The sequence below is a fragment of the Erpetoichthys calabaricus genome, chromosome 2 (genome assembly GCF_900747795.2).
Source record: "Erpetoichthys calabaricus chromosome 2, fErpCal1.3, whole genome shotgun sequence".
Taxonomy (NCBI): Eukaryota; Metazoa; Chordata; class Cladistia; order Polypteriformes; family Polypteridae; genus Erpetoichthys; species Erpetoichthys calabaricus.
The window spans coordinates 183,554,837-183,575,041 of NC_041395.2; the positions used below are offsets into that span (position 1 = coordinate 183,554,837).

Genomic DNA, 20,205 nt, shown 5'->3' on the forward strand with positions numbered 1-20,205 from the left:
AAATTGCAAAACATGCAGATATTTAATACAGGTTGAGCCAAAATGAACTACCACATTTCTCAAGGTCATCGCATGAGGTAGTGACAGCCAAAACGGGTTGGGAGTCCTTTGACAGGCAAACCCTTCTAGTTTTTAGTCTGCAACAGAAATCTTCAAAAACAACAAATCCATCATCACTACACAACTTGCCTTCCAAACGCACTTCAGCATTCCTAAGGGAGGCATCCCAGATCAGAAAACAATTCTTCAGTTGGTTGTTTAGATTTAGACAGACTTTTACAACATTAGAAAAAAAATCTCCAAGCTGTACTTTGACTGTACGAACACCTGAAAACATCCAAGCTGTAAGGGCATCAATTTTACCATCTCCTGGACGTTCAGCATGCAAGCATGCTGTGCAGCTGTGGTCTACATTGATTGCTTAAGATTTCAATCTGTTCTAGACTGGTAGCACACATAGCAAGTTATAAATGGTTAGTTATAATCAATAGGACAAGTTAATCAAGCCAAGAATGCCTTGACTTACTGCAAAGACTAAGCAACAAGATAAGCACTTGGGCACCTGTACACATACAGAATGTATTGTGGATCTTCATGCAGTTTACAGATCCAGGTTATATTGTGAATTAAAACACTTATCTTTTGTTTATGGAACTAGTTATCTGAATAATGATTCAAGATCAGAATGTATTAAAGCCTGCTTTCATGCTTGGTATAGTCTTCCACCGAGGGCAGGTAACAAAGTTCTTTTCTAGGTTAATCAGATGTGATGAAGACACTATGAATAGCCTACACTAACAATCATACCTGGACAACTATTGAATGAATGTGTGTATATATAAAAGTTGGCCTGGGTGCTGGATAAAAGTGCAGTTTTAAGGAAAGGCTGCAAAATCCTCTCCATGTTAAAACGGTCTTATTATTATAAAAAGATTGCCAAATGTCCAAAAAACACCCCAATACAAAATTTCACATACCTCATATCTTCAAGATGGTCATCTGCATTAAAAAAAAAAAAAAAAAAATTAAAAAAAAAGACAATTTGCTTAAAATAAGATGCTATAATATTCTGATTCATAAAGTAGTTCTGCTAGAAAACAAAATGCAATCATTTGGTACATGCAAGCAGGAACAACAATCTTGGGTGTGTTTCTCAAAAGCTTTGTAATGCTATGTGCAGTACTTTGTTGTCATCAAGCCCATTTACTAATTAGCAAGTGTGTTTCCTGAAACCAGTGGCCTCAGAAAGGCTGCTGTGTTCAAATCTGTGCATGCATTGATCAGATTACTATTACACAATGCACGCAACAAACCTGGAGATTATGGGTTTAAATCCTGCTACTGACACTGTGTAGCCATAAGCAATCTCTTTACCTGCCAGTGATCAAATTGGGAAGAGGTATTTTAAAAAAAAAAACAAAACGCAACCAGTTACAGGTAAAAGTTCTGCTACAACAAACTGCCAGGGACCTAAAAAATATTTCGTTGTAATGAGATTCTGTATTTGTCATTATAGTGCTTTAACTTGCATCCAGGTATTTGCAATCATTTCAGTAGCTTCTTTCGCATTAATTTTAGTCTCCTTCTGTCTACAAGTTATGCTGACGAGGACACTTTCAGGGTGCGAATTATGCCCAAATACAATGGCTGAAGCACTGCTGTACAATTGGGAGGGAGGAATTCAATGCAAACATTATCTAAATGTGGAAACATGTTGCGGGCAGCACAGTTCTCAATCAGAAGCCGAATCATACTTTTCTTCTTCATATTGTGAGGTTTCTGAACTCTTTTGGAAGGATCCCCCCACCCAACAGAACAACACACTGAAGTGCTTCCCAAAGCACAATTGCCATGTCTATGGAAGATTGTTTGACCGTTGCCGGGGCAGGGCAACAGCAGGCTCACAGCGCTGCAGTGAAGCGACACAGAAGCAAATCCTAAAAGATCAGGGTCGTGCTACACATCCCTGTCTTACACCCTAAAACACGAGGCTTAGTCTCAGTAATTTCGCAAAACCAGCTTTATTCATCTTGAAATAGGAACACCAGGGTTATTTATTGTAGCGTGATAGGCCACTCTACTATACACAGACACAGACAGCAGTCAGGCAGTGTTGTGACCAGGTTAGTGGCCAAATAATATTGTTCCTTGCATTTACAGTGTTCCTTGCATCATCCATCGAGATCTTTTCTGTTTGCTTTGGTGGAGAGACGCAGCAGAGCTGCGAGACTCCTGTTGCCTCGGCAACAGATAAACAGTCTTCCACAGAAAGTGATCCCACTTGGGGACACTTCGGCGTGTTAACCAGTTGGGGGAGGTCCTAAGAGAATTTAGAAACCTCGCACTTTCTTGATTGAGTACCACATTAATAGGAATGTTTCTTGAACGAGAATCACTGAACCACATAAAAATGGCTTTATTTGGCGTCTTCAAATGCAGCAGTTTGCATACATTTGCAACCCGAGATTTTTTTTGCTCGGTCTTTCAAAAAAGTTGACAGTGTTGATTGTGAAATTCTGAATTCACTGGCAACTTCTTTTCTTAATTTTTGCCACAATCAAAAGCTGCAAAAATTTAAAGCTTTTTTTCTAATATGAACGGTTATCGTTTTTTCACGTCTGCCGTTTCTATAGGAGGGTGACAAGGAGTTAAATTCCAATGGTCGTTTTTCAAATGTTGATGAGCAATAAGAAAAAGGTATCACTGAAAACCACAAAAACAGTACGAGAAAGAAAAAGGTTTTACAGTGTGTTTGGGGATCATTGTGCACAACTAAGCTGCGACCACAGAACTAACTGCTCTGTGGCCGATTCATTCAGGCATTTCAAGGTCTTTTGGGCACTTCGTTATAATGAAAGTATCTGCTGAATTTATTTCGTAGTAACGAGATTTCTATATAGACTCGTATCATATGGGGAAACTGTCGGGACCATAAAAACACTTTGTTGTAATGAAAATTTAGTTAAAGATATTTGTTGTAATGGAATTTTACCTGTATGTCTAAAATGTTTCAAGTCCCTTTACATAAAAGGCATCAGCCAGATAAGTAAAAAAAAGGCAACACTAGGCAAGAAGAAGTAACTTCCTCCCTATTTATACTCGAACTCTACAGTCCTATTAATATCTGTGGAAAAAGATCTCAGCAACTGACATTTTACAGACATTGCGGCCAAGCAGCCTGGGAGTACACAAAATGCTTCTGTCTGGTTCAACTCTGGAGCGTGTCCAATGGCAAGGAATGGTGCATTTGCTGGTTAGCCAATTAGTGAGAGGCAGTGTATATCCTCTTTGCAAACATCTGCCAAATGCAGCATTTAATCCTCAAAACATTGTTGAGGAGAGGTACATCACAAACTAAAGCATATGCACGGTTATAGATTTCACACGGAGAATGTAGGAAATGTGAATCTCAGGGGGTTGGGGTTACCTCGTGTGTCTTGCGGAACCAACACTTAACACCTTGTAGTGGAGGTGGCAAAAATTGTGATACGTTTACATTTTTTTGACTTTTACATTAATTTAAAATATTGACCAATAGGTTAAATTACTTTGTGTTTTAATGGATTATGATGGGATCAATGTTCCTGTTAGTGCGTTTCTCTAACATACATTGGAGAGGCGTAAACAAGTACTTTAAAAACTTATTAAATATAGGATTAAAGGATTCACAAAAACACTCCCTAAACTCACCTTTTTTACCAACGTTATTCACTTTCTTGTTCATTATTCAGTCATTTTTGGGAAACACCCAGATGAGAACGAAAAAACAAGGCAAGTTCTATACTAGAACTCCATTTGTTCTCATATTCCTAGAATGTAAAATCCACTAAACCATTACATTTCCACTTTAATGTTAGTCTACTTTGAGTAGGAGTAAAAACACACTTTTTTTTTTTTTTTTAAAGACACACAAAAAAGTAGTGTCTAGTGTTCCTACCAGGAATTGGCAATAAAAGCTGTAAAAATCTAACACTATGTATTGACTGCAAAAAACTCGTTTTTTTACGTCATTTTTTGTAAAAATGAATTATAATCATAGTGCTACTATTTACAGAAATTAATTAAAACATTACTGTACTAAGACGACATTAGCACTTACTGCTTCTTGAACTTGAAGTGGAGGACTCCAGCATAGCCTTCTTGTGAACAGAGCGCCGGCTTGCCCTGCGCATAGATTCTCGGGTCAGGCTTTCGCGTATACTGAGAAGCGATCTGTGACCTGCAATGGAACGCCGTCCAGATGGCCTGTGACTTTTACGGGCAGATTTGAAGGTTCCTCTGGATTCTTTCCTAGACTTTGAATTCTCAGAAGAGTTCTCAGATTCACTACCCTGATCAACAGACACACCTGGCCGAGTGGTATCCAAACTTGCCATAGCTGAATCTATCATTGGACATGCAAAAGTGTCGAAAGCAGCCCTTATTACAGGAGCATCCACTCTTGCAATGCCTGAAATTGCCACACAAGCCACTGAAGCAACACTTTCTGTATCAGAGCCAACATCTTCTAGACACATTTCTTCAGGATTCCCGATTGTTTCATGAACATCTTTGTTTTGCTGATGAATTTCTGCTGATAGACGGTCATTCAAAGTGATCTCGACTACAACTTTCTTTTCCAACAAAGTCTTCGCACATGACTTGGTAACACTGGAAGCTTTGTTTTCATTGAGAATTGCCTTTAAAGGATCAGAGTGCTCCAAATCCTCCACTTTAAGAGGTTCTTTCTGTAGTTCTTCATTTATAAGGTTCAAGGATGACACTTTCACAGAAGAACGCCTTACAGTACTCCGTCTAGTCCTGGAGAGTCTGCAACAAATGAAAATATTAAACTAAAGTAACTGCTTACATTTCTGAATCAGGGGCTAATTTGACCCAGGACATTCAAGTTGTCACAAACGTGATTTAAGCTTCAAATTCAGCAAAACATTTGCCACAAAGATTCTGTTAGATGTTAAATGTTACCTTTCACAACAAATACCCAAATAAAACAAGCATTACTTATGCTCCCAAACCTTTCAAAATCCCTGTACTTTAGAAGTTATGTTGCTTAGTGTAACAGTTAATTTAACCATTTAAAGGGGAACAATAACAACTGCTCAATGCTGCAACAGCTGTAGATATTCCAACATAAAATTATCTGTCCCAGTTTATTTTGATCATAATTAATATTACACTTACAAGAAGTTTATCACTAGGAATGTGCTTACCTGGAAGTAAAATGTTTCACTTGACTGTCAACTGAATTATTTTAATAGAACTTTACCTAAATAGACATAACTGTGATTCTAAAGCTTTAGTAAATTGGTGTTGCATTATAACCGTAAAAATCTCCAAGGGCCAAATTATACCCATCATTTAGCGGTTTAAAATATTATGGGGAAGAAAGTAGTAAAATGCATAATTTAAAAGTACTCGTTGTGTTTGGGTTATTTGAAGCAACTCCAGTACAATATGGCCTAGAACAGGGGTAGGCAACGTCAGTCCTGGAGAGCCGCAGTGGTTGCAGGTTTTTGTTCCAACCCAGTTTCTTAATGAGCAATCAATTATTGCTGATGAAACACTTATTGCTTAAGTGATAGTTTGATGCTTCATTTTAGTTCTCCATCTAGCTTTGTCTTTTACATCTTATTACTAAATAAGGAGCCATTAACACACTGAATGCAGCTGTTTAAGATTGAAATAAGCAATTAAGGGCAGGGAGAGTAAATTGGTGTTGCATTATAACCGTAAAAATCTCCAAGGGCCAAACAAGCGAGACCACTAAAATGAAGCATCAAACTATCACTTAAGCAATAAGTGTTTCATCAGCAATAATTGATTGCTCATTAAGAAACGGGGTTGGAACAAAAACCTGCAACCACTGCGGCTCTCCAGGACTGACGTTGCCTACCCCTGGCCTAGAAGCAATATATACATATTACGTGCACATTAAAAATGTTACAATTTAAGATGCAAAATGTCAATTTCTCAGATTTATTTCTAATCTTAGCATCCCACCATTATGATTTGGCTTCTACAGGCAGCTTAAGCAAACATCATAACACTCTGTGACAGTTCTCCCAGGGAGACATCCCAAGCCACCCCCAGAATAACAATTGGTGAAGAATCTCCAAGGGAGACAGGATGACGATAGGTAGAGGTGCTCTAAGGGGGACCACACCCCAGTGGAAATGCAACAGTGGGGACTCTCCAAAGGGGAAGATGGACAATCTGTGATGCTCCACAAACAAACTGCAATAATGAGAGCCACCCCATATGCGGGACAATGCTACACAATGACAAAAAAAGATTTAGGTTCGAGAAGAAAAAGAACCGCTGCATTGTCTCCACAAAAATAGTAGTAGAAAGCCTAAGTTTAAAAAAAAAAAAAATTACTTGGAAGTTAAATTTAGAACTAACATCTTAAACCTGACTGCAACCAAAATAGTAACAAAAGCAACAAAAATAATTTGCATCAATAATTTAAAGTTGCCATTAGTGACTTACAGCACATCTTAAAACAGCAAATAAAAAGAATGGTGTCAAGCCCTTTACTGTCATCCATGCATTGCTAGTCACACAAAAAGACTTAACTTGCCATTAATATGTAGGCAGCACACATATCACACCCAAGTTCAGAGACGGCCAAAGGCAGAAGCGAATAACCAGCTGAATATGACCCTAGACCACACAGTCACCAGATAGCTCCCATCTACTTAGCCTATCACAGAAAATGGACAAATGACAACTTAGTTGAACTAGGCCTCCCAACTTAATTATTTAACTTCTAATAAATTGATAGAACCCTTTCAGCCAGAGCACAGCTATGAAACTTCTCTGCTTCAGGTAACTAAATGATTTGCTTATGGCAGCAGACTCTGGACAAACCAGCATAATAATTTTGTTAGACTTTACAGCAGCATTTGACACTGTCAAACATTCTACTGTCCAGAATAGAGAACATTCTGGGTATCACTGGCACTGTCCTCCAGTGGTTTAAGTCCTACCTGACTGATAGGCAAGAGTTTGTTAGTCTTGTCAACAGCAGGTCCAGCTCAGTGGCAGTCGCAAGAGTTCCTCAGGGCCCTGCCCTCAGCTCTCTGCTCTTCTGTATCTTGATTGCATCCCCCTGGCCATATTACTTGTAGCTTTGGATTGGGTTCTCATTTTTATACAGACGATACTCTATTTTAATGTTAAAAGTGAAACATCAAAGCTTTCTCAGATCACAACTTGCCTAAATTGCAGGTCACAGAACACTTCTCAGTATACACGAAACCTGGATGGAACAAAAATCTTTAAAACTAAATTGCAACAAAACTGAACTCCTGCAAATTGGCACTAAAGAACAACTTAAAGTAACCTCCTTTTCAATCACTCAATGATGATCTTATAAGACCCTCTTCTAATGCAAGGAATCTTAGTATCATTTTTGATTTCTCCCTTTCTTATTCCATACACAAACCACATTAAGACACTTACTTCCATAGGATGTGTTACACAGGTGTTCGTTCATTCCACTCCTTTTCTAATGCTGATAAACTTGTCAAAGCTTTTATCAAACCACCCATCGATTATTGTAACTCCCTACTGACAGGTGCTGTTCCTAATTTTCTATCACAACTCCAGGTGATTCAAAACTCTGTTGCAAGAGTCCAGCAACAGCTAGCACATAACACCCATCCTAATTTGCCTTCACTGGCTCCCTGGGTCTTACAGGACAGAGTATAAAATTCTATTAACATACAAAGCTTTAATTGCCCTTGCACCAGACTACACCACTATGTTCCTGTTCAGCCACGAAGGTCCATGGATTCTGCCAATTGTTTTGTGCCCCACGTTAACCTGCACTCTGTACTGTACAGCTGAATGCTCCGCTACCCATAGACTTTGGAATGACCTCCAGAAATGAGATTTGCTAACTCAATTCATCCTTTTAAAAAACACACAACCTTAAAAATCTGTCCAGGAAGGCATTAACATAACATACTGCCCCTTCCTTTCAATTTACCTCTCTTTTAAGATGCTCAGGATAACGTGTGTGTGCTAGATCAAATAGTAAACCAGAGTAAAAGATTAAATTCAATCCTAGAAAAAAGCCTGAACAAAACAGTCTTTCATTCTATTTAAATGCTTAATATTGATCTTTTAGGTGTTCTATAAGCATATTAGAGCATGGTAAAGGTGCTATATTAAATAATTAGGGTCTGGAGTCCATGAGAGCACTGGCTCACTAACCAACCTATGGAGTGCACTCCATGTCAAATTTAAATTAGCAAACTCCCCTGACCAAACTGCTCTTCAATCAAGTTCAACAGTCCAAAGGGCAAACTCCCAACCACCACTCTAAGAACCCAATTTCACCAAAAAGGACAAATGCACACTTCAAATCTCATTCAAGACTTGAAAAATGCAACACTGCTTTTTGATCATAGACCACCATCTTGTTAGGGACATCCCCTGTGCTTTGCGAGACCTTCAAATGTAACTTTTTTTAAAAAAAAGGTGAGGTGCTAAGCTTAGAGGCCCATGTATAAATCTGGCACTGCCCAACTTTGTCACAGTGTGAACAGCAGCGGTTTTAATTGCTTGGCAGGTGGCTTGCCATCGTTGAATGCAAGAATCCGTTTGCGTCATACACCTTTACTTCTCATGCGTCTCACACATGCACTTCCTCTTTTGTCACATCACCAAAACCAAACTGACCAATCAGATTGCTCAGAGACTGGACACAACGAGCTCTGCATTATATAGTAGATAATGGCAGCAAAAAAGATTTTATTTCTAGTGTTACTGAAGCACACAAAGATGACAAGAGTGGTCAAACTGTAGTATTAAAAATAATACTTCAGAATATACATGGTGTGGCAGGTGGCCGGGGTCCCCTGAACTGTATATTCAGGGGGAGCAGCCCTGGACAGTGCAATGCCTCCCCCTGGACGTTAGATTGTAACCCCCCTGGGTTGAAGCGGTGCCTCGGGTTCCCATAGGGCTCCTTGGGAATTGGAGTTGGGTGCAGCCCTATTGGGTCCTGCAACTGGGGCTTCTCAGCCTGTATGGGCAATGTGTTTGTCACACCCAGAAGTGCAGCCGGAACTCTGCAATCAAGCACCTGGAGCACTTCCGGGTGGATTATAAAAGGGGCCAGCAACCACCACTTAGTGGCCAGAGTTGGGAGGAGAAGGACAAAGCTTTACAGGAGAAGTAGTGGTGCCAGAAGGGTGTATTTTGTGTTTATACTGTGCTTTAATTGAGACTGTTGTGGCTGGAGGGTTTACAGGGAAGACGTGCCCTCCAGCTGAAGAAAAATAAAGTTTTATTTTTATACGTGCTTCCGTGTGAGTCTATGCCGAGTCAGGTGGCTATATAGACTAACACACACCAAAACCCATTTGCAAGGTGAATACATACAATGATTGATGCCAGTCATAGCAACCTCCCGTTTTTTCGTACATATTACAAGGTATAGATTGGGAACCTTAAATTGAAATATGGCAAGTATTCTTTTCATGGCTAGATATATGTGATTTTCCTAAAAAGATATTATGGTACTATTTTCCACGTTTTTTCCCCACCATTGTAAAGGGTTGAATGTGCCTTGACCGCCGCATTCAACAGTGACTAATAGCAAAAAAAATAAGGTTGGAGGCTACACATTATATAATGCAGATTTCTGCAAACCACTTTATGTGCTTGCTTATTTTTAATGGCTAAGTGTAGCACCTCCTAGTGTTCTTGGATTATTGATTCACATACACTTGAACGTGAGGATTGAAACAATGCATCGAAATCTACCAATTTAAAACAAGGACAATATTGCAATAAAGGGTCTCTTTTTAAACCATTTCTTACTTGAAACTAACACACACGTCTTATAAGCATAAAAACGCTTACGTGTATGCAATTGTGAAGTGTCCCCCCAAGACGACCTGTATCCCACCCACACACAACCTGCCTAGAAGGACTTTAAAGGACCAAAAATAAAATTTAAATATTGTCTATGATGATGTGCAAGGAATTATGTGGAAAAGGATGGAACAGTATCTAAAATGTATGATAATGACACCATTGCAGATGAACTTTAAGCACAAAACAGTGTGGGGCAGCAAAGGTAAAATTACATCAGTCATTACAAACAGACACTAATATTTTGTTTAGAAAGAACACTATTGTACACTACTGGCAATTTTGGTGAATTGAGAGGTTAAACATGGCCTTTCCCAGGGAATACAAAATAAAATCTGTATATAATAATGCAGATCTGACTAATAGGTAGCAAAAAGTAAAAGTTGTCCATATTGCAATGCAGATTGAGGGAGAGTGCTCAAATTTCTGATCGTTGGCAGACAGGTCTTTAAATAGGTTGTGGGAGGTCATCTTGATAGATTTCTAGAATATTTTACATTTAGTTGAGATCATGGCCCTACCCTTATCAGCTGCACAGTGTGAACAAGGCTTTTCTGCAGAAAACAGCCAAGATCAAAACTGAACAATTTACTGTCTCAGGATCAAACTGTTGAAGAGAAGGGCCTTATAAGGTGATATTGAATAAACCCTATAATGCCAAGTCCTGGCTTAGTGACAATAATTTGAAAGCCACTGATATGGACTCGGAACCTAACGATTATACAAGTTGAGACCATAAAGTTTATCTCGAACAAAGAAAAAAATACATCGAGAAATAAGCAGCCGGTGATAAATGACAATGGAGAAATGTAACAATCAACCTTAAAAAAAAAAAAAAAAAAAAAAAAAAAGACGTAAAACAGAACTACAGCCACAGAAGGACAGTTTATTACTACAAAGTAGTTTGTAATTTCAGACTAAAAAAAAAAAAAAAAAAAAAAAAGTAATTGGACTTGTAAATATTTCATTTTGAGAGCCATTTGCTCCAAAGTAAATATATATTTGTTTAAGTCTGGAGCCCTGTATTAGGTCACCGAAACCGAATTATTTCCATTTAACAAATATGGCACACATCCTTTAGGTTTTTAGAGGATGCAAAACAGTTCATGCCTGCTTATGTCTTTAGCTGTAGATTGCTGCAATGCACTCCTAACAGATTTTGGCAACAGTATTACAATGAGTCTTCCAAAGTGAATTAAAAAAAAAATAACTAATAATTTACAAGGCTTTGAATAACACTGCACCTTCATGCATCTTAGAATTGTGGTTCCCTTACGTTTGCAAAAAGTCTTAAATCCTCTGCTTTGCTTGCTATTCCAAGAGCAAAACATAAGTAGTGAAACTTTTTATAGTTTATTCCATATTTTTGGAGCATTGAAACTAGATACATCAGGCTGAAACATCATTTAAATAATGCTACAATTTTTATAATTTGGAGATTTGTTAAATTAGAGACTAATGACAGTCTTGTTTCTGTTCTCAGTATCCAGTTTGTCCCCGTCTCTCCACCATTTGGACCAAAATTGCCCAAGGCTCGTAAAAGGCGAATGCCAAGATCCTGTACTTGGACATCTGCACAGGCAGTTTTTTTTTGTGTTTTTAATACAAAAACACATCTTAAATATATGAACCAATAACCAGTGGGACCTGGGCGTGCTTTTAGCCATGGGACTCCAAAAGATTTTTCCTTCCCCCACTGACCATCTGACCCTTAGTACAATTATTTTATCATGGTTTTTCTTTGGTTCCACTTACGACCATTTGCAAAGCACATTGAATTATACTCTTTATTGGAAGGCAGCCTCTCAGTGCCCAAAGTTATGAAGTTTGGATTATTCAAACACACACACATTGTAATTAAAGAAAAATGCCACTTTATACAACAGTAAAAAGGGGTGCAAAGTGCAAATGTGTGGAATCAGAGCAAAATAAGTGACATTTCTTTGCCACATTCTCCAAGAGGTGCAATGATCAGATTTACAACAGGAGCTACCATACAATAAAACAGTTGCAGGTAGCACATGGACCAAATGGTATGTATTTTTCTCTTTCATAAAATAAGTACAATGTATCTTGCCACAAAATTGCTACATTATGCAAACATTTAAGAAGTAATGCTGTTATACTTTACTAGGGAGGCAAGCCACCCTGGTGCCTTCAGCACCCAACCCCCAGTTGCATCCATTATATTAGTAAAATCTGTAAATCTACAAGAGAAAAATTTATTGGAGTCAAAAAAAAAAATAAATTTTTTTTTCTACATATTTATAGAATTTCAAATGGTATAGCAAGCAAAATTAACATTTAGAGATCTTAAAATACATCTGCAGGCATTTTGAGATATCTGAAAATGTATTTCAGATATCTTAAAATAACTTCCTGCACATTGAGATATCAACCTACGAGATAAATCACTTCCTGTAAAAAATTTATTCTTTCAATGGTACTTCAACAATCTTGAAATGCATTTGAGATCTCAAAATGTATTGCAGATATCTTAAAATGCAAAGGAAATTTTAAGCGAGTTTTAGATATCTTAAAAAGAAAATTACATTTATATCTTGAAATGCACTGGAAGTGATTTTGAGATATCTGAAAATGCATTTCAGATATCTCAAAATGAATTTGGGACATTTTAAAATGAGAAGGAAGTTATTTTAAGATCTCAAAATATAATTAAGATATCTTAAAAAGCATTTAAGATATCTTGAAATTCATTGTTTCAGATATCTGAAATACATTTTTAGATATCTAAAATTAATTTAATGATATCTTAAAATGGGTCTCTGCTCCATTTCAGATATCTGACAATGCCTTTCAAGATCTCAAATTGTATTTCAAGATATCTAAAATGCATTTAAGATATCTTTAAAAAGGACACTCCATGAATAAGATCTCAATAGCATTTCCAGATATCTACAAGATATCTGAAATACATTTCCAGATCTCAAAACAGCTTCCTGTCCATTTTCAGATATCTCAACATCACTTCCTGCTCATTTCAAGATCTCAAATACATTAAGATATTATAATAAACAAGTCCCATTGAAATAAGCAGTTTTACAGAAAATTGCGGTATCTTGAAATGCATTCGAGATCTCAAAAAGTAATGGATATCTTAAATGTAAAAGGAAAATGTAATATCTCGAAGAGTTTTAGATATCTTAAAGTGTAAATTTTATGATATCTGAAATTCACTTTGAGATCTCTAAATGTTAATTTGGCTTGCCATATAATGGAGTAAAAATCATGAAATATTTACTCTTACCGATTGGAGTATACCCGTTAAATTGAGGTCCGCTATGCTCGAGGAGTATATAAATCTAAATAAACGATCTGTTCGTTTTAACATTCTTATAATTTAAAAAAAAAAAAACACAGGAAAAATGTGAAAACTAAAGTGGTATGCAATGGGTCATCGTAACTCGTCGTTCAGCGAACTAAATCACCCGAATACAAAACCACAACTTTGATATTTATTTATAAATTTAAAAACTGAATAAGGATCTGAAAATCTTATATCACATTAAAGTTCGATAAATTCTAAAAAGAAGGATACCAAACATACATTTAGGGTTTTAAAATAAGCCCGATTTAAAGCGTGACAAAAAGGTCACATAGAATCATTGCACTTTTAGGCTTAGGGTTTTTTTTTTTTTTTTTTTTGGTTTTTTTAAATTACACACACACAAATAACCAAGTTATAAAAAACTACACCCTGTATAAAATTAAAACTTCCAGGAATATAGCATTACTATTATAAATAAAAATAGTATACGGTCACCTCCTTCTGCTTGGATTCTGATTTTCATCTCTTCCAAAGGAGGATCTCTTCTTTCTTCCTTTCTTTTTCTGTGATGGTGTCTTCGGCATCAGTTGTGGCTCTTCACTAAAATTACTGATAAGAAAAGTAGCAGATTATGAATTTGCCAAATATTCAAAGTACAACATTATTGATTAGAACTACTGAATGTACAGGTCATGAGTTGCATATCACAAAGCACACATTTCATTGTGCAATGGAGACATTTCATATAGGTATAAAGCACTGCCTGCCCTTATCACTCACTATTGCTCTTAAGAAATGTAAAAAAAAAAAAAAAAAAAAATTGACAAACCCTGAGGAAAAATAAAAATAATGATACATTCCTTCAAACATTCATATGTATGATGCATACTTAAGCGGAAAGAAATTCATCAAGGCTGTTGTGGACCTCCCAGAAACTTAAATACTATAAACGAAAATCCGTTAACTGCTATTTATCACAGAAATGTTGAAACTGATTATATGAATAGCACAGTGAGGAGTGTTTTTCCTCAAGACTGCAGTATTTGGTTTTAAATTGGTCCTTATAATATCTGACAACCCCCTACGGTTTCCCTTGCCATCTTGATTCTATGTCTCTCCCCCCCCCCCCCCCCCCAAAAAAAGATTTTCAGAAAATAAGTTACTTGCATGCAACCAGTATTACTGTACACACAGCGCCTTAATGGTTTTAATTGTACACAAAGGCACTGAAAATGTGTCACATTCTGTTTTGGAGCCTTTATCCTATTACATTCCTATTTCTAATCTTAGATCCTCTTAGTATTGCTCAGTGTTCCAAAAAAAAAAAAAAAACTGGGGTTGATGAGTTTTGGTTTTATGTACCAAGTCTGGAATACTTTACTGTTCCTGATAGTGCTGGGCGGTATACCGGTGCATACCGAAAACCATTTATTTTTGTTACAATATGGTTTTCTCTTATACCGCAACACCAGTTTAAATTGCCTAAACAACGTTCGGATCGTGGCGCAGCGGGAAACTGTTTAAGAGGGACCTTTCACTGCTACACTGCTAAACACATACAATGAAGTACATACTTAGTGGAGGTGTTGCGCGGGGCCACTTTTTCACTGCTACACCACTAAATAGGCATTTAACAGAGTACATGCTGTAGTGGAGGTAATGCACGGTGAAAATTGACAGAACATTCCAAAACTGAAACTGTAGCAGACGATAAAGTTGAACATGACGACACAGAAGAACTTTTGCTGGAAAAAGGAGTCACGTCTGTTGTCTGGAGATAGTTTGGATTTAAAAGGTCGGATGTGGACCATTATGTTCAAATGTGTGAATACCGTTTCTATACTACTGGATAATACTGCAAGCCAAGTTGCACTCGTTTTATTTTTGTACCTGGGTACTGTGTAATAGTGTGATGACATGTTGACTTTATTCGACATTTCCACTTTAATCTCGACACTTATGACGAGAATAAAGTCATGTTGACTTTATTCTCGTAATTTGTCATTAAAGTAGAGCATCGTAAACTAAACTTCATCTTAAAATGATTTAATTTACTAGATTTTCTCAAACCCCGTCATGTTATGTAGCACGTTAAATGCTTCGTGTCAAGTGTTTCCCAAGCCATGTTACTCGCTACGTGCTTCTTAAAACTGACTTCCTCTTGCACTAAGAGGAGGTGCAGGCAGCACAAAGAATACATTAATTTCATGATATTCCTGCTCCCTGAACATTTAGAATGCGAAGATAAGTACCTCATATCTTCATGATGAAATGCATTAAAGCATGTATTAATCATGGAGCACGGTGGCATGGAGGTTGCACTGCTGCCTCACGGCAACAGGGTCCTGGGTGTTCCCCGCTTTGAATTTGCATGTTTTTCTGGTGGGTTTACTTGGTGTGCTTCAGTTTCCTTTCAAAGTCATGCAGGATGTGGGGTTTTGTTATGCTATATTAACCCTGCTAGTGTATGTATTGCTCGTATTCACCCTGTGATGTGCTGGCGCCTCGTTCAGGATTTGCTCCTGCCTCGCACACAATGCTTGCTGGGATGGGCACAATCCTGAATGGATGGCATATTTAAACATGTATAACGAAGATTTTTTTTTTTTTAAAAGTTCTGAACACTCTGTGGTCTAAATTTATAACTAGTTTTAATTTCACAAAGACGTTTATTGTGTGGTGATTGGTTATGTGGAGAAAGAAAAGAAGGACAGGAACTGGGGGTTTAGTACCTCAGATCGAGACAGCATGCATGCAATAAAGCCCGCTCAGAAGAACATCCATTGATTTCCGTGTTCGTGTCTCCAGCCATCAGATCACGAACCCAACATTTACACAATATTTAAGTTAAACCTGTGTGATACCTATTCATACATCGTTTTTTGAAGCCTCATCACACCTGCCATAAAGTTTACACTGAACGTACACCTGGGAACCCCTTACTGCGAGGGAGCAGCACTACCACCTCACTACCGTACATGTTTAATACATTTCATCATGAAAATGATGAAGTATTTATCTTAGCATTCAAAATTTTCAGAGAGCTGGAATATCATGAAGTGAATTGATTCTGTGCGGTGATAGCTGCCTGCCCCTCCTCTTAGCGCAGAGGAAGTCAGTTTAAGAAGCGCATAGCGATTGAAAACTGGGTCGAGGAACACTTAAACCCCATCATAAGTTAATGCTTTGTGTTGAGAAAAATCTATTAAATTAAACATTGATTTTAGGGTGAAGTTTAGTTTACGACATTCTACTTTAATGAGAAAATAAAACTATGAAAATAAAGTGGAAATGTCGAGAATAAAGTCAACATGTCGACTTTATTCTCGACACAGTTTTTCTTTTTCACTGTGGCCCCAATACGCTTCCGTAGGGCTATACCACAAATAGCATTATAAAATGCAAGTTGCAGTTTTATTATTTATGTATACTGTATAGCTTAGCTTGAAGCAAGGTCCATATTAATGCAATTTGCCTTAATGATGGTTCAGTTGGTAAAGATGTCTCACTAAGTTGCACTTGTTTTATTTTTATTTGCTGAATACTGTGTAATGCACCTGGGCTTGAAGTCTTGAAGTAATAGTATTACTGGAAGTTGCATTATTTTATTATTATTGATTAGTTTAAATATTATGCAGTTTAATGATGGTAAAGTTGTTTAAAAAGTCACTTTAACGTGTCAGTGGACAGAGATTGTTAACATTAACATAAAGTATTAACAAAAAATATTTACTATTCATTCCTTTCTAAGGCATGTTCAGTGCAATACAACTTTTGACAAGCACCTCTGGATATTTTACTAAGTCTAAATGCCTCTTTGGATGGTTGAAAATATTTTGTCAAAATTATAGTTTAAGTTGTTTGCAAACTTTGTTCAATAAAAACAAGGTTCTAGATTTTGACTGCAACTGTCATGCAATGCAATTCCTTCTCTTCATTAGTGCCACCCCCTTGAAAACCATCACTTTATGGGGCCATTCAAACCTGTATTAATACTTGCGTGCACATGAAAATTTTTTTTTTTTGTACAATGTACAATTCTCATGACAGTGGAATTAGGTTATTCTTAGCCAGTCTTCTGCAGTAATTGCAGTGGAAAATGTGGTTAACATCCACTCATGCATGGGGGGAAAAAAAAATACCGTCAAATCAGTATAATTTTGAAAAATACTGCGAGATAGAATTTTGGTCATACCACCCAGCACTAGTTACTGATACTCCAAGACAGTACAGTTGATCACTTCTTTTCTTTCCCCCCTTTGTCTCATTACAAAATTAGCATTACTAGAATTCCCACAGATAAAATGCTATTTTGCTGTTATATAGATGGGCGAATAATTAGTTTAGCAAGTTCAGTTTAACTTTGTTCATCTTTTACTATTTTGCATCTCTGCGTAGTAATTAGTGTAAAGCACCAGGGCTGTGGAGTCCAAGACAATTTTGGGTACCTGGAGTTGGGGAAAAAAAAAAAAAAATGTACCAACTCCTAATTTAAATTGTAATTTAAAAGAGAAAAAAAAAAAAAAAAAAATTACAGCGAGTTCAAATGTCCCATTTCACAAACAATAGTCATAATTAAGTACTTCTCTGGTGCAAGAATAAAGCCCAGTGCATAGTTGTGTTACTACTAATGTAAAGTTCAGCTGAGCTATTATACAACCTGACATTCACATATTGTAATCTGGATTATGGTACATTACAAAAAGTGTTAATTTTATTTCAGATATGTGTTTAACAAGTTCATTTGAGTGTAAACAAGTGTAATGATGTAGGTAGGTGTGTGCTATGGCCTGATGTGTGTTCTAGGGTTCTGTCTGCACTCTCCACATATGCTCCTACCCAGGCCTGAACTTTAGCATAACTTTGCACATCACCTGTTCTATTAGATCTTGAAATTAAAAAAGGAACAGATTCTACGTATCGTGGACAGAATGCTTCTAATATGTTAAGCACAATTGAGAAAATGAAAGTAGATGAAGAAGGTGACAGATATTAGTGGAAGACAGTTCTGCAAGTATTAGAGAAAGTGAAACCGAAGAGAATAGTGAAATTTTGGATAACACTGCTGAAGAAGCATCTAAGCTTACCACTATTCAAACATATGCATTGTGCTGTTCATACTCTGCAACTTTCAATAACAGATGAATTGAAAGATCGACATGCAGCTACTCTAATTGGCAAATTGAGGCAAGTAACTGTTGCAGCCAGGGTCTCTAAAACAGGCGCCATTTTGAAAAGATGTGCAGGAAAAGGAGCCATTTTGGATCAAACAATACGCTTGGGAAGCACTTATTTGATGGTAAAGCGCTTGCTTGAACTAAAAGACTTTCTTGAAGAACTGGACAATGAAAATGTTTTATTAGCTGAAAGCCAGTGGGCACAAGTAAAACTGGAAAGCCTGCTTTACCCTGTTCCCGATTTTTATGCAGGCTACTAGTATATAGCCACTTGATAAAAATAAATAAAACCTTATTGTTTTCAATTTTTTGGTTGTTGTTTAACTGTCCAATACGGTAGAGAGTCAGCTTCCTTGCCAGTAGTTCTGTGGTTAAATGATGTGTATGTTGCCATCCTTCAATCAACATGGAAAATACATTAGCAAATTAAATACAGAGGAGTCGGAGTCTGAAGTACCAGAAACTAAGGAGACGAAGAATTTATCTACCGACTCCACAGCCCTGTAAAGCACTATGAACTAGTTTCGTGTATGACAATGTACTATATGAGTAAGTGTTGTATTTGTATGAATTCAACACTAGGCCAATTGTCCATCTGGTAATGAATAAGGGCTTTGTCCTAGTATGCCAAGGTTATACATTACAACTTTTCCTGTAACCAAGAAGTTAGTGAAATTAAATGCACAGAACAATGATATAAATGTTATCAAGAGACATACATACCTACAAAACATCTTTGCAGCTTCTTCCTGGATTTCCTGTAACCAGACCATGTGATTATTTTCCACTTCATCAATAAACCCTTGAACCTTCTTTTCAAACATCTTCATTAAAGAAGCATTGCTTCTTGCTAACTCCTCCATGGCTCACTCTGTAGTGAAATAAGTACTACAGGGGAAAAAAAAAAAAAACACGTTAGCTAATATAAAATTATACACACACAGTATATTTAAACAAAACACACTGAACAAGACTCTGAACATTTGAACCCTCAGCCTTGTATATATTTAACAAATTACGGATATTGGTTTCACTCTTGTTAAAAGAATACTTAGGTGGGGGAAAAAAGTAGAGAAGGAAAAAAAAAAAAAAAAACAAAAAAAAAAACCACAAAGCACACCACACAGATGCTTCAACTTAAAAACTCATTGAGAAAGTGAATGCTAATGCAGGTAGAGTTGTGTGCACTATGCAGGACAATCTATCCACGGCAGATAACCTAATCCCGTTTATCACAATGTTTTCTAATGAACAAATCTGCCTTATTTGACCTGTGTGTGTGTGTGTGTGCGAGAGAGAGAGAGAAAGTTCAGACTGTTTAGTCGTTCACCTTCTCTCTATTTGAGTCTTAAAATCATGCCAACAAAAAACACTCCACACAATGCCCTTTCCTATACTAAATGGTTTTGAATGTCCTTTACACTTTTCCCTGCTCCAATTTCTCAATCTCCTTTGACTATCAGGAGCTCAGAATTGAACACCAAAAAAAGTAAATAGACACATTATATTTAAAAAAAAAAAAAAAAATCCAAAGCATCTTTTAAATATAATGGTTGGATGTTCATTCAAAGCATTATTATTACTAGAAAATGATACGTTCCTGGCAGCTTGTCATCCCACATTTAGTGTTCACTGCAAACTTCCCCAAAAGGAGTCAAAAGACCCTGAACAAATAACTTTCATGTTGATACTCATGGGTTTCCAGTCCTAATGCACACTTCTAATTAACATTCACTAGATACAAGAGAGTCAGAATATACAATACTATAAACATATCAAGCAATCAATGTCTTTGACTCCTCCAGGGCTATTCAATTATAAATACAATTGGAACAGATTTTCAAACGTAGA

General features: G+C 36.9%; 1 protein-coding gene across 2 annotated transcripts in view; it reads right to left on the reverse strand.

Moving 5' to 3' along the window:
* Window positions 1–20,205, reverse strand: part of LOC114646609 (inner centromere protein A-like) — a 62,053-nt gene that overhangs the window by 31,057 nt on the left and 10,791 nt on the right. Inside the window, exons 2-5 of one of the 2 annotated variants that reach the window (XM_051923250.1) lie at window positions 19,078–19,225; window positions 13,673–13,786; window positions 4,100–4,809; window positions 978–999 (exon numbers count right to left, since the gene is read on the reverse strand). In XM_051923250.1, coding sequence (XP_051779210.1) covers window positions 978–999; window positions 4,100–4,809; window positions 13,673–13,786; window positions 19,078–19,217 — 986 coding nt within the window. In that variant the 5' untranslated portion in view covers window positions 19,218–19,225. Of the gene's footprint in view, window positions 1–977; window positions 1,000–4,099; window positions 4,810–13,672; window positions 13,787–19,077; window positions 19,243–20,205 lie in introns of both variants that reach the window. The other variant, XM_051923249.1, reaches the window with a different exon arrangement.